At 44.0% G+C, this 14,798-nt stretch overlaps 1 protein-coding gene across 1 annotated transcript in view; it reads left to right on the top strand.

Annotated features, from left to right (window-relative positions):
- The first annotated feature begins 3,034 nt into the window (after positions 1 to 3,034).
- The window catches only part of B3GALNT2 (beta-1,3-N-acetylgalactosaminyltransferase 2), a 34,481-nt gene continuing 22,717 nt past the window's right edge, over positions 3,035 to 14,798 (top strand). Inside the window, exon 1 of the mRNA XM_021527096.3 lies at positions 3,035 to 3,199. Within this exon, the coding sequence (XP_021382771.1) occupies positions 3,106 to 3,199 (94 nt within the window). The 5' untranslated portion in view covers positions 3,035 to 3,105. The remainder of the gene's footprint in view (positions 3,200 to 14,798) is intronic.

Genomic DNA, 14,798 nt, shown 5'->3' with positions numbered 1-14,798 from the left:
TGGACAGTGAATCTGTTTTGATTATGAACACAGGAAAAAAAATAAAACACATTCCTGGGATGCAAATTTATAACCCTTTAAATTAATAAAGTCCATCTGTAATATCTTTAAATATTTTTTCTTTAAAAAACTAAAGGCATAAAGATTTTGTGAAAAGTAATATAGCAGTTACTGCTACCTGGGGATAAAGTTAAACCCCAAACCCCTAAAAAGAGAGTCTCTCATGAGACCTTCCTCTGCCTTCAGATGGAGATCAATAAAACACAACCCCCTGGGGACGAAATCTGCTGAAATATGCACAGCTCCAAACTGACTCTTGCTCTTCTGTTCTGCTGCTGCTGTCCTAAAAATATCCCAGCTGCCCACCTGGGGCAACAATTAGGCAAACAAACATGAAAAAAATCCTGAATGCTATGGACTGGCTAGCTTTGGTACATGAGTGCAACTCTGATATACATCATGTCTTCTCTGTGTCAGACAGGAGATGCTTATCAAGAGGGACTCTGCAAATTTAACAGAAGCATCTTAAGTTTGCAAGCAGGCTGGGGAATAAAATTTCCATCTCTTCTGTCTCCAGCTCTTGTGCCCAACATGTTATATAGTTTGTGTACTATAGTTTGTGTGCCAGAGGTACCCTCTGAGCCTGTATGGTCAGAAGAGTAAATCTGCTCAGAAAGGGCATAATGAAAATGGTGTATTTTTTATAGAGTTCTTATAACAAAATCAGAACGTAACCCAACTCAAATATTTTAGTTTTTCAGACAAGTAATTTAACATTATCTAGAAGTTATATTCCAGAACAATTTTTCTTTTCATAGTATACATATTCATGATTCTTAAATTTTGGAAAAAATCTGATTTTTATATGGGTGCTTTTTAAAAAGCATGCTTAAAACTCAGTACCATGTTTAGACACTCCAATATCAGCTTGCTTTGCCAAAATGCTAGCCCTCAAGAATGCAAATTGAAACTTCTTATGGGAACTTCTGGAAATTGGGTTAATAGCTGGGTCTGGTCACCTCATGATTTACATACAGGTGCACACAGTATCATACAGATAGTGATGAAATTGGGAGGCTTAGGTAAAATCTTTGGATTTAAAAATAATGTAGAGATGCAACAGGAAAATAGAATAGGAAAGGCCAATCCTCTACAACTAAACTGTGTTAGTAACCATTTCCTACCTAACAAAAATGCATATATGTCATCCTTTTGACCTGGATATCCTGTTTAGGTTTCTCCTGGTTTGTATGTAATACAGTTACTTATCCTTGAAGATGGTAAGTAATGTCATAGGGAAAATAAGATACTAAAGGATTGGGTGCTCTGTTTTGCCTGCAAAGAAACAATCACTCCCAGGAATGTTTATAAGATGAATCCCCATCAGATCACCTGGCATGAGGGCTCAAGCAATGTAGCCAAATATAGATAAATATTAATAGATGGACCAGTTTTTATTTCTGCAGCTGAACATGCTGAAAGGCAAGTCAAATGTAAATAGTGATTAACCATAACATTTTTTGTGTAAATTCTTCCCCTAGTACTACTATTTGCTGACAAGTACTCAGTTGCATATTAAATATATTTTAAGTCTGCAGCAAATTAAAACTGATGTATTTGCTACACGTTTTCCTTCTGCTTGTAAATATATAATGGTTAAAATCATTGGTTTGCCTTCTAGTATCTCACTCCACTTGATGAAAAATTAATCTTAACTAAGCAGTTTGAAAGGACTATAGGCATTTTCCAAACATTTTTTCATGGCTCAGGTATTAAAAAAAAAAAAAAAAATTAGTCTTCTTTTTGTAAAAGAATAATTTATTTTCATTCTACTTTATACAGCTCAGGTTCCGTTACTAATTAATTGTGTTTCTAATAGACTAGCACCAGCAGTCCTTCATTTAGGCCTTACAGTTATTACATATAATCTTCTAGATTATACATTAACAAGAGGCAAAAGGCAGAACATTATGTACAAAAACTTTCACCTGAACTCGAGGAAAAAAATTATTTACTGTGCATGTGATTGCACACTGGAACAGATTTTCTGGAGAGGTTGTGGAGTCTCTGTCTGGAGATGTCCAAGAACCATCTGGACACAATCCTGTGCCATGTGCTCTAGGATGGTCCTGCCTGAGCAGGGAGCTTGGACCAGACCCTGTGGTCCCTTCCAACCTGATCTGTTCTGTTAATCTCTGATCCTGAGAAGCCTTTGCTTATTTATCCATATCACTTTTCCAGGTGGATTTATCCTGGGGCAGTCTGAGGAAACAAATTTCTCCTTGTTACTTGTGTGCAGGACACCAGAGACAAGTAAATTCTCAAGGTGCTGGTAATATTGTGTGTGCTTTTCTTCATCCGACCGTATTTAAACCCTCCCAGCCAGGACAGAGCTCTGCAGTCAGTCCTTTGGCACCCGATTTCTCAGAGCGGTGGCTGTAAGTAACACGTGAAGCCGAGCTCGCATTATTGACATTTCATAACGAATTTAAGGATTCTTGGCCGTGATCCAGCCGAAGTTAAGGACACTTTGATTGTCTAACACCACCCCCTCCCCGGAATTTCAGTCAAAGAACGTGTTACTTCTGGAATAAAACACTCCACAAACAGTTTGCGAGCGCCGCAGCAGGTCTTTGCCAAGGCGAAGCGCTCTCTCCTCTTTATTGAATTAGTAAAGGATTATTCTGGAAAGCTATTTTGTTCCTAACGCAACGACTTTTGAGAACGGGCATTCAGCGGACTATCGAGCAGCGATTACCCGGGGAGGGTTTCCCCGCAGCCGGGCGGTCTCGGAGAGGCGCGGTCCGTGAGGGGAGCCCGCCGCCGCCGGCCCCTCTCCCGCGCCCCGCCACGCGAGCCGCGCGGCGCCGCGCGCTCCCTCGGTGCCCCGCGGCATTGTGGGGGCTGTAGGCGGCCGCCGCCGCCGCCCGCGCCGCCGCCGCCCGCCCGGGCCGGGGCGGGACTGCAGCTCCCGGCGGCCGCGGGGCCGCCGAGCCCGGCCCGGCCGAGCGGGGAGGAGCCGCGGGCGGCCGAGCCGGGCCGTCGCGCCGGCGCCGCTGGGAGAGGCCGGCGCGAAGGGGACGGGGCCGGCGGCTGCGGCGGCCAATGCGAAACTGGCTGGTGCTGCTGTGCCCCTGTGTGGTCGGGGTCGCGCTGCACCTCTGGCTGCTGCTAAGCTGCCCCGGGAGCCACCCGGCAGGTAGGAGAGGGGCGGGCGGCGGGGGATGCCTGGGGCGTCCGGGCGGGCTGGGCTCCTCCACCCTCTCTCCAGGCGAGGAGAGGTCGGGGCTGGCGGGGCAGGCGAGGGCCGGGGATGCTCTGACCGGGGCAGCGCCAGAGTGCCCGCGGGGCTCGCCGGGAGGGGAGGGAGCGGCGGGAGAGCGGAGCGGCGGGAGCAGCGCAGGCTCCGCCGCCCGAAGCGAGGTGCCGAGGGGCGCGGCGGCGGTGCGGGCGCCGCGGGTGCGGAGCCGCTGTGCGGGGCGGCAGCTCCCGCTTCCCGGCGCCCTGCCGCCCTCCCGCTCCCACCGAGCCACGTGGGGAAGGAATTCCCACTGATCCCCCTCGTGTCGCGTCATTCCCCGTCCTAGGAATAGCTCTTCGCACTGCGCTGTGTTTGCCTCAGCGGGCTTTAAAACCCCTGCGCTGCAAAAAGCTATTCATAGGACCGGGTGTCATCCAGCATAAGTGGAATCCGATCCTAGACGGCTTCCCTTGTGCTCCTTATAAAATAAGGTGTGGTTTTCAGGCCACGAATCTTCATGCCTGAGGAAGCGGGCATCTGTTGGAACAAAAACTTTTGTCAGCTACCCACAGGTGCTGTTTGACGATATTAGAAAATACCGTACATGAACACGGAATGGTGTTTTTGGTACTTGGGGTGTGCTTAGAACTGTTTAGTGACCCAGTAGCCTGTTCCTAATGGACCCACACTCTGCAAGAGGTGCCTGTTTCCCGTGCAGGGTGTGCACAGCATGAGGAAACAAGAGTCTGCTGATTGCCAGTGGTAATTAATAGTGCAAATAGGCAAGAAGTATTGCACTATTGCATAGTCTGAAGGCTGCAAAGTCGGATAGGTGTCTGTCTGTATTCTGGCTTTTGCATATCACATCAGCAGTGGTCACACTTGAATTATAAAAGAAAGGGAGATATAATTATTGAACTTCTAGCCTGATATGCATTTCAATTGCCTGGTTGGTTTTATTTATCTTTCACGGTGCCATTTCAGAGCATCAGAGCATTAATTTGGCGTTAGAAGTGGCAGTGTGGAATCTCATGATGACCTTTCCCATGTAGATGTGTTTTCCACTAACAAACATTTCTAAAGAAAATCCAGAAGTTTCTCAGTTGGTGTTGGTTTGAATGAGTGGTTTAGGTCACTTAAATAATCATTGTTAAAGGTATTAGCAAAAGTAGGAGTAACACCAATTTTTAAAAGAGCAGCTTAAGAAACTTGGATATCAAGGTTCTCTCTGTTGCTTACTGCATGGATGAAATGTCCCAAGGAAACTCCAGTTAGAATTAATTTAGAATGATTTACACAGAGACAAAAGACTCAAAAGGATAAGGGTTGAGTCACAATGTTCAGGGTGGATCCCCTTGCTTTTCAAACTCCTGTTGGAGTTTAGGTGTAGCTAAATCCAATCTTGGTCTCCGGCTTCATCAGAGGTTTATATCTAAATGATTTGTCAGCCCTTAATCAATGACTAACTTAACAAAGTGATTTTCCTTTCCTAAAAGTAAGTACAGTGGGTGAGAAGTGATAGGAAATCTAGGTATATGTTTCCTCCAGTACCTTAAAGTTTCCATCAGTTGCTGTTACTCTTTTTTAGAATGGGGCATTTGCAAATGTTCTATTTTTCTTAAGATACATGGAAGAATCATCACATTATCCCCTGTCCACCAGGTGCTCAAAAAACCTTAATTCTCTACTGAGTCCCTTAAATTTTTTGGGTGCCGTCTCAACTTCTGCTTTCCATAGTGCTTGCTGTGCTGCTGCTGCCATTTGCCTCAGCTTTCCCTAATTACATAGGGAATGTCCCCTAATTAGAATATCACCTATAGACCTGTACAGTTTCACATTCTGAGGGAGTCTGTGAAAGTTCAGCAAACATGGGATGAGCAATTGTGGGTGAATGTTTATACCCCTGTGGAAGTCTGTTGAAGGTATATTGTGAACTTTTCCAAGTAAAAGAAAGTTCCTTTTTATCTTCCTGCAAGGTGGACTGACAATAAAGGACACATCTGTCACACCTGGCTCTGTTTTCCACAGTATGTGGCTCCTTGTAGCTGTTAAAGTTGCAATATTGGGTACTGCAGCTCTCAGTGGGGCCATGTTGGCATTTAAGAGCTGATAATCAATTGCTGGATGCCACCTCCCACCCAGTTTTCAGACTGGCCAAGTGGGTGAATTGTACAGTGGGTTCTGGAAATAAGGTGCCATTTTTCTAAGTCTGCTTTCCCAGGATTATTTCCATTTTGTGCTGCAGAGGAGTGGGGCACTGCAGTACCTTGGTAGTCTTTGGATTGGGAATGCAGGCACTGTACCCCCTGGTTTCTCTCAGGTTTAGGGGCAAGATTTGAACCAAAGGACCACACACAGCTGACCACCAGGCGCCAAGCTTGGATATTCAAAATTTCAAAACCCAAAGTAGTTCCATTGTGATCTTCCACTGCAAAGCAAATAGACAACATTCACTTCTCGCCCAGAGCCATAAATTAACTTTCGTGGTTTGGCGAATAACGCTTGTTCTGTTCACTGCAGTGCTTTTAACTCTGTGCTGTCCAAGCTGTACACCCAGCTTCTCAGCATCCTGTTGCATTAATACTGAAATTCGTGCTCCTGTGTCTGTGTGAAATTTTGTCAGTTGTTGAGGGCCAACAGGAATGAGAATGTATTTTGCTTTAGTGATGGATCTGAGTTCAAGTTCAAAGGAATCTGAGGGAAACAAAGAATCAACTTTCCTCAGTTTGCTGTCATCAGGGTAATCCAATATGTTCCCATTCTGTTCTTCAGGGGATACAAATTATTTCCTAATCAATACAATGTCAGGGTGATGGAAATCCCACATGAACATAAATCTGATGTTTTCCTCCATTTTTTTTCTAATTTTCTTCTTTTAACTGATTTTGCAGCTGCTCCATTTTCAAAGATGCTATTAATTCAATTGCCTTTAGGAGTTGTATTTCTTCCTTTAAGTATAGTACACTTTTATTGTTATTCTTGCTATCTTGATAAGCAGCTTATAACCAGGTTCCTAGCATTTTGCAAATAATTCCTTTTCCATCCTTTATCTGGCCCTGGTCACCTTTAGCTGTCATTTCACAGCTATACAGCCAGGCCAGTTAACACAACTCTGTTCTTCTGAGAATTTGGAACTTGGACTTATTCTGTGCTTTTTAAAGTAATCTGTGTTTCTATTTGACATCCAGTTAAATATGCCAATTTGTCACAAATGAGTGGTTTAGGTTGGTTAAAGAATCACTGTCAAAGGTAGTAGCAAAAATGGGTATCACCTGGATTTAACCTGAGCTCACAACTAGGCACCATGCAGGCAATTCAGTCATTTCCTGCTGCCTCCCACCCCTGCAGTGGGATGGGGAAGAGGATGGGAGTGGGGGGAAAGGAAAAAAATATTGTGGATTGAGAAAGGGAGGACCGACTTAGAATTCATTTAGAACAATTTACACAGAGATTGAAAATGCAAAAGTGTAAGGGAGACCCTCCTGCTGAGTCATGAGATTTAGAGTGTACCCCCTTACTTTCTAAGCTCCTCGTGGAGCTGAGGTGCAGCTAGGTCCAGTCTTAGTCTGACTTGGTCAACGATCAATATCTAAAGGATTTAGCAGCACTTAATCATTGACTAATTTAAAACTCACAAAGTGATCTACAAAGTGATAGTATTTACTATAATTGCTGCAGTGACTTCATTATACATCCAAGACAGCAACATTCATGCTATACTGGCAGAAGAGCATCTAAGTCAGTTCACACATGCACGCGCACTGACACAAAGAGATATATTTATATACAGGGATATATAGGTATCAGTGTATAGAGGTATATCTGTAAAAAATTCCCCTGGAGTTCAGTGAAATGCTCACTTTATATATCTTGGCATTTCTCAGTGGGAAAGGGTTGAGCCTCAAGGAATGGAAGGATTCAGCCTGTCACCAGTTTTGGGTGCTGATCCTGAGAACTTTGTGAACTGGAGAGTCTGTGAACTCTGAGACATCCTACTTAGGGAGTTGCTGGTGGCAGCCTGCTGTGATCTTGGAGAGCTAAAGGACCAGTTTTTAGGGTTCTTTAGATACTTGGGTTTAGTCATCTATAAATTTCTACCCTGAACACAGTCTTGGTTGGTAATTGGTAATTGCTGGAATTTTCAAATATCCAGTGTCTATAGAGTCTGTTCCACTCAGGGTATAGTTCAGGTAAGGAATGTTCCAGGCCTGTCAGGGGATGACTGATTACTCCTACTGTCCTTCTTTCCTTGATCATGCCACAGGAGTTCCTTCCCATGGTCAGTGTCCCCCTCACCTTAACCGTGGTGGGGCTGATTCCTGGTCAAGTCAAGGGACACTTCACTGCCCACCTCATTACAGAAAGGTCTAATGGGAATTTTGGAGGTGGAGCAGCCCTGAGGAGGGGAAGGAATGCACCACTTGGAAGTTGGGGAAGGAGAGAAGTAGCTCTTCAGAGTTTCCCTGTTTCAATCAGGTATTATTGGAGTTGATATTCATTACTGTAAAACCCTGCTGCATCAGATAATGTCAGGATAACTAGAATTTTTAATAAGTGGGTTTTTAATACCGAAAGAGCAAGTGAATGGTATCTGTGCAGGGCTTATTTAGTTGTAAATAAATACTATTGTAAAGTTACTATTGAGTAATGTACTCATGCTCAGGAGAGGAATAATGATGCCTCCTCTAAAATGAGAGCATATGTCATCCATAGGAAAATGCTCAATACTGTATGTGTGTTGTTGTTTTGTAGGCCTAATCCTTGCATGGTATTTAAGGAAGAATCTGTCTCTTAGCCTTCAAAGTACCACAAAATGTACAAGATGTAGGTATGGCTGCCTTAGCAGAAGAAAGAGGGATGAGCCAAGGAACCTCAGATGTCTTCTGTGTTGCGGTTTTTTTGTTTTTATTATTATTGTTCAGAGTGTTTTAGGAACATTAGTGAATTTGTATACAAGAGAAAAAAATGTATTAATTTATTAAAAGGCTTCTCGAATCTGAAACTACTGAAGAGGATCTGGTACTGCCTGATAAAGCCAGTCTTGTTTCACTTGAGTGATTTTTTTCCTTGTTTACTACCCCAGTTGCTCTTTACTACCTATCACCTGGAATCCCTGGTGTGAATAAAAAGTAAATCTTATCATAGGGCAATGTTTTGCAATAGCTGTGACTTAAAAATGTGTAATTTGTGTATTCTCTGGTATTTCTGTGTAGTTGTGTACGATAGTTGTGTGCTATCTCAACAGTTGCAGAATTAGCTACCAGTAGAGGTTAAAGACAGAGTGAACAGCAATTCTGTTTTTTGAAGAGTTTAATTACCCTCCCAAATAATAATCACCAAAAATTCAAATGGAAATCTGTCAAAAAGTTGATAATCTGTTTTAGTGATTATTAACCTTGGCTTCATTGACTCACTAATGAAAGATTGGAATAGGCATTCCCAGCCATCAATTCTGCTTACTATTTCTATTAAGCAGCTCTTAGTTTCTGTCATAAAATGGCAGGTGGGCAGCCTACATTTATTTAGTGAGGGCTCAGGGTGGCTTTTTGTCTGTTCACTTGGATTCCTAGCAGCTGTAGGAAGAGGCTGTTCCAGAGGCTTGTTGTCCTGATTAAAATTATGTTCTCATTTCTAGCCTAAGCCTACTTGCATGTAGTTTATGTCCTTTAATTCTTAAACCTTTCAGTCAAAAGGGTCTTTCTTCTCCTTCAAGTACGTCTTCAGCATGTAACTATAGAGGTCAAAGGTGTCTGTTTTAAACCTTTGCTTTCTTAAGTTGAGCTCTTCAGGTACTTCTAACTTCTAGTGGAAAATAGGCTTTCCATTTCTAGAAAACAGTTCTGTTTTTTATCTATAGATCAGATGGCTTTAAATGCATACAGTGTTCCAGTCTCCACTCATTCCATCTACTTTTCTTCCTCTATTGGAAGGACCTTCTGTAATGAAGTCTTCCTTTTAACCATCCCTTATGCAAAGCCTGTAGTTTGCCTGCATTCTTGGCCCTCAGTTGTGTCTCTCCCTGTGCATTGTTCAGGCTTTCTCTGTGTTCGTGATCACATTTACCATGGTGTCACAGAAGAGCTAGTACACTTCTTGTAGGCAGTACTCAGCAATTGGAAAACAATAAATAAGATGAAATCTGAGATCAAAGGCCTTTGTTTTATTGTCCTGACTTTGGTGGCTTCCTGCTTTTTTTTGTTCAGTTAATGAGACTGTAATTCACACTTCTGGACAAGATTTGTGCAGAAGCATGCTTTTAGATTTAATTGCAGTCTTGTCTAACTGGTTACAAACAAGTGCTATCCAAAGAAAGTTCGTGAGTAGGAAGCTTAGTTAATTTTTTGTAAAAGTCTTAGATAAATGCTAATTATAAAATGACCTCAGAAACTTGAGAAGGAACAGACAGACCTGCTTTTAGCACTCCAGGTGGATTCATTGCTAATTGTGTATTTTAATTGATAGCACAGATCTTATTGAGTAGGAAGTTACTCACTGTCGGGCTTCAGCTACAGGGCCTTATCAGAAAACCCTACACATTCTGTATAATCTTCTGGTACTTTGCTGATCTAAGGTAATGCCCTTTGAGTTGTTACTCCTGTTACATTTTTGGAGTGGGGGGGGGGGGATGGCAGCTAAATATTGGCCCTTTTGGATTTGCGAGAGTCAATCTTCTACTAGTGAACAATTATGCAACAGATTAAAACCCACCATTTTCTAGAGTCTGCTTGTACACCATCTGTTGTCCTGTGGCACAGCATGTACTTCTTCAGGCACTGGCCTAATGGAACCAAAATATGGAAACAAGCTATGAGGTAAAGTTTTGCTAAAATATTGGACTTTTTCTTAAGAAAGGATGTTGTCTGAAATCTGGTAGTCCTGTCTGTCAGGGAGTAGCATGCTTGGTCACAAAGTTATTTCATCTTTTGTAGGTATGTAAAGAGTTACAGACTGGGGGCCTTGGAAATGAAACTCAGCAGGTCAGGTTTGGCATTGGCAGTAGATGTGCAGTCCTGCCTAAAATGCTAGTTGTTGCCCACCCTTCATCTGTAAGATCTTCATATGGCATGTTTTTTCATGTCATCCCCAACATAAAACAATCCCCTAACTTTTGATGGGCACAAAATAATTGGCAAAGAATACACAAAATAAGCTGATGATATTTTCCAAATGAATTGGGATTTTTTTAGGGCTTTTAGTTATTCCGTAGACAGATGTCTGAGACATTGTGAACTACTGATGAGTGGCACTGGAATTGTATTTTTGTATTTTGGCACTGGAGCAGGGGGCAAAGAGGACGAGTTCCACCAGAGTTGGCTGAATTAAGGTTTCCAACAGTTATCCTCTAAATTGCCCACTGATTGGAACAGCAAGAAGAGAGTAAGTAGCCTTGTCTGGGAGCACACTTTTGTTCCATGGCAGCAGGGATTGGTAGCCAATTTTCATCAGATAAAGGTGCTATACTCTGCTTCCTCTGCCCTGCCAGAACCCCACCCCTTCCCTTCACAAAATAAAAAAAGAAAAGGAGGCATCAGTTTGTGTTGCAAAAAGATTTTGCCTTTTTTTTTTTTTTACTTTTCTACTGATGCTTTGCCATTGTTCCTAGTTTTGTCTTGAAATGTGCGAGTATTATATAATTAGGTGTTTTAGGGTATCATTGCTGTACCACTGTTATTACTCCCACTTGGCAGTTCAGAAGGACCCTGCTGTCCTATTTCTTCGAAGGAATGCTGTTGATGTAAAGCAAACGGAAACCTCTGCCTGCAGAGGTTTGTTCTTTGAATCTGTAAATCTTGTATAAAAGCTTATCTGCCTCACAGAGTACTGCAGGGACCAGGGGTGCACATCTTGGCAATTTCTAGCTCTGGGGTGAAGTAGGTACTGCAGGGAGGTCAGGTAGCTCTGCTTGCAGCAAAACATGTAATGCAGATGAGCTGTAGCAGATTACTTTAGGTGAAGTAGATTAAAAGGGGGAAAGAGCTGCTTTTGCTCTTTGGTTTCTTCTTTTTCTGTGTGTGTCAGTATTCTGTGAATACAAATCTTTATATTGAGTTAATTCCTCCCGTTGTGTTTGTTTGGATCTTTCTCAAAGTAGCAGAAAAGAAAAAAAAGTATTAAAACTCAGGAATATGATTGCAAAATCACAGGAATAGGCAGAGATAAAAATGTGTGGGTTTTTTTATTTTGGAGGAGTGTTGCTTATCTTACGAAGTGGATTAGTTGAGAATACTCTAAATAACTTCTGCTTGTCCTACTTAGTTCCATTCATTGATTTATTCAGGAATTAAAAAAAGAAAAAAAGAGAAAAGCTGCATTGGTAGCAGAAGATGCAAAGCCTGCCTTATGTAGAGCTGACTTATTTCAGCTGTGTCCAGTGGAGGTGCTCTGGTGGCTGATACTGCAAGTAAGCCTACACTGCTGTGTTTCTCAGTGCAGGCACTAATGAGTATTTTCTTTGTCCACTCCTGTTGCATGAAATATGGAAGCTTAATCACTTTGTGGACTGCCTATTATGTCAAATTTCACTGAAAATGACTGGCAAATTTAGTAGTTGATTGGGGACTCATCAATAGAAATATGTTTAGCCAAGACTGTGTTTGTTGACAAAATCAATCTAAGTGATCTCTCACTCTTTTCACTGTCTTATAATGAAGCAAATATAATTAACAGCCTAATTTAACATTTTATTGAGAATCAGTCTCATGGGAAGATGAGGTACATATTCATCTTTGTAGTTTGAGATTTTGAAAAACTTCAAGAGCTGTTGACTGCTCCTGAAGTGGTTAAAATCTGAGCATGGTCAGCAGACTGCCTGTCAGTGGTGACCCCTTTCCATGGCCAGCTCAGCAGGACACACACCTCTGCATCTCTAGTACTGTCTTCTAATGGCACAGCTTTGTACTCTACATAAGCACTTGTTTACTTTTCCCTGTATCTCTCCCAAACTTTGATCTGTTGCTAGTCAAGCCTGACAGACAGGTGGAGGTTGATCAGCGCTTTTACCCACTTAATGAAAATTGGTGACTGAGAAGCCTGTGAAAGCTTCCTGAAGCTGATACTGAGATGAAAATCAAGTATGGTCAGATGTCAGAGAATTGTGTGGAAGCCAGTCCTTACACATATCAGAGCCCAAGAAAGCTTCAGTAGTGTTGCCTTCAGGGGAAGGCAAGGCGACCTGGTTTCAAGGAACAGCACGGCAGCCCAGTCTCCCCTGGGCCACTCGGGCCAACGACACACGCAGGCACCAGTGTGGTGGACGGTCGAAAGCCTTTATTATCTTATCTCATGGGTTTAAATAGTCTTGGGGGACTCTGCTACGTCAGGGGGGGTTGGTAGGGTCTCTAGGGTTAGTCAGGAGTGGAAAACTACTGGGTTAGGTGTGGTTACATTCTTTGGGGTAAATGGATAACATGTTGCAGGGTGAGAGGGGGAAGGGGTCTTTCTTTCCGTCACATCCCGAAATCTTCCGTTCGCCTGTCCCTATCTACTACATCTCCCCCCTCCTTTTCATAAGTAACATGAGGTAGTCGTAGATATAGGCACTGGAGTGAGGTACAAACTTGTAACTTGGTAAGGAAAAAAGGGTTTTTGGTAAACCTGAGTAAATCTCGCAAGGTGAGTTTCGAAGGCTTTTTGCAGCTGACTGTGTTCGCACTTTTTGGTTTACAGCATTTGTTGCTGGCCTACAAACAGAATGTTTGCCCGTTCTAGACGGGCCTGAACAAATGAGACTAGCTTGTTCAGCAGGCATGGTCCTATGGTAACAGCTAAAAGCAGTATTGCCAGTGGACCTACTAGGGCAGAAATTAAAGTGGTGAGCCAAGGTGATTGATTGAACCAGGATTCGAACCAGCTCTGCTGGGTTTCCTTGTCTCTCTTTCTCTGAGCCAGTCTATCTCGGAGTTCTGCCATGGAGTCTTTAACGACTCCTGTATGATCTGCATAAAAGCAGCATTCCTCTTTCAAAGCTGCACACAGTCCTCCTTGTTGCATGAACAAGAGGTCCAGTCCTCGCCTATTTTGTAAAACTACTTCTGAAAGCGAAGAGACTGATTTCTCTAGATAGGAGATGGATTTCTCGATCCTCTGCAGGTCTTCATCGATGGTCATTTGCAGCTGAGAGAGTCCGTGCTGTTGGGTTGCGATGGCTGAGACACCTGTGGCTGTACCAGCTGCTCCCAGGCTGAGCAGCATTGCGATAGTTATACCTGTGATTATTTCTCTTTTGTGCAGTCTGTCAGGTTCTTCGAAAAGGTGGTACACTTCTTCATCTGAGTGGTACAGGACCCTAGGAACAATCAGAACTTGGACACAGAAGTCAATAGAGTCATTAAATTTGGCAAGGAACACACAAGGACTCACTCCGGATCGCTGGCAAACCCACATCCCAGATGCGGATGGGACCACCCACTTACCGATCTTTCTGTTGGGCTTGACAACTTTAGTGCAGAAGTTGCCTTTCTGCTTTGCTAAAGTTGCATTACCAAAACATTTGCCTTGTCCTGTGATTTGACTCAGGATGATTCCTCTGCGGGGAGTGTCCCATCTGCACTGGTGGGGGGCACTGGCTGTGGAGTAACTGAAGGGGGTGTCTAAAGCAATGCTTTCGTAGAAAGGGGGTTTAACATCATAACAAAGCCAACAGGAGTTAGTCAGGTTCGGTTTGGTTTCGTTTAGGGTTAGAAAGGTAGCTTCTAGTATATAAACACAGGGGTGTTCCACGGGCTGGTGGAGGGTTCTATGTGACCCTTTTGCAGCTCGAGGTCGACCAGTTCCAGCAAGGCTGCCATTCGAGGCTTTGACAGGGGCCACTGCTCGACCCATATGGGGTCTGGTGATTTCCAAGTCAGTTTGATTGGCAGCAGTGGGTGTACGGCAGTGGCCCTTATTATAAATTTGTAATCCTGACTCCTAACATAGCAAGGATGTCCCTTCCTATCAGGGGTGGAGAGTTTTGCAAAATGTAGGGGTGGATTGCTACTGTTTGTTCTGGTCCCTTTTATGTATGAAGCGTTATGGCTACTAATTGGGTGCTTTTCCAAGCTCGGGACAGCCCTCCCACTCCGTTCACTGGGGGGACTTCTTTGCATTGCCAGTGTCGGGGCCACAGTGCTTGGGGAAAAATCGAGCAGTCTGCTCCTGTGTCTGCCCAAAACTGAAGCCCTATGACATGGGGGTCCTGACTGCCATAAAGGCGGCATGTCCCCCACACCTTCGGTGGCTCCTTCCCTATTTTCATGGCCAGGGCCACCCAGGGGTCCCGTTCTGGGGCGTCCCCTGCTGACCCTGCGGCACAGGCGCTGTTTGCGGCGGTAGTGGGTACGAAGGTACCGCAGGCTGTGTTGCGAAATTCGCTGGCGAGGGTACGAAGCTGGCTGCCTCCTGTGTGGGTATGGGGTATAAGGGCACCCCGTCCCACTGGGGGTTGGCATAGATGGGCTGCCTTGCATTTGCAGCGGGAGGAGGCTGGGTGCAGCCCGCACGCCCCCTCCCTCTCCCGTTTCCCTGGGGCCGGGACCTGCATTCCTTGGCCAAATGCCCTTTCCTCCCGCAGCCCTAA

The sequence above is a fragment of the Lonchura striata genome, chromosome 3 (assembly GCF_046129695.1).
Source record: "Lonchura striata isolate bLonStr1 chromosome 3, bLonStr1.mat, whole genome shotgun sequence".
Classification (NCBI taxonomy): domain Eukaryota; kingdom Metazoa; phylum Chordata; class Aves; order Passeriformes; family Estrildidae; genus Lonchura; species Lonchura striata.
Note: the sequence above shows the minus strand (reverse complement) of the source record. Positions and strands in the feature narration are given on the sequence as shown.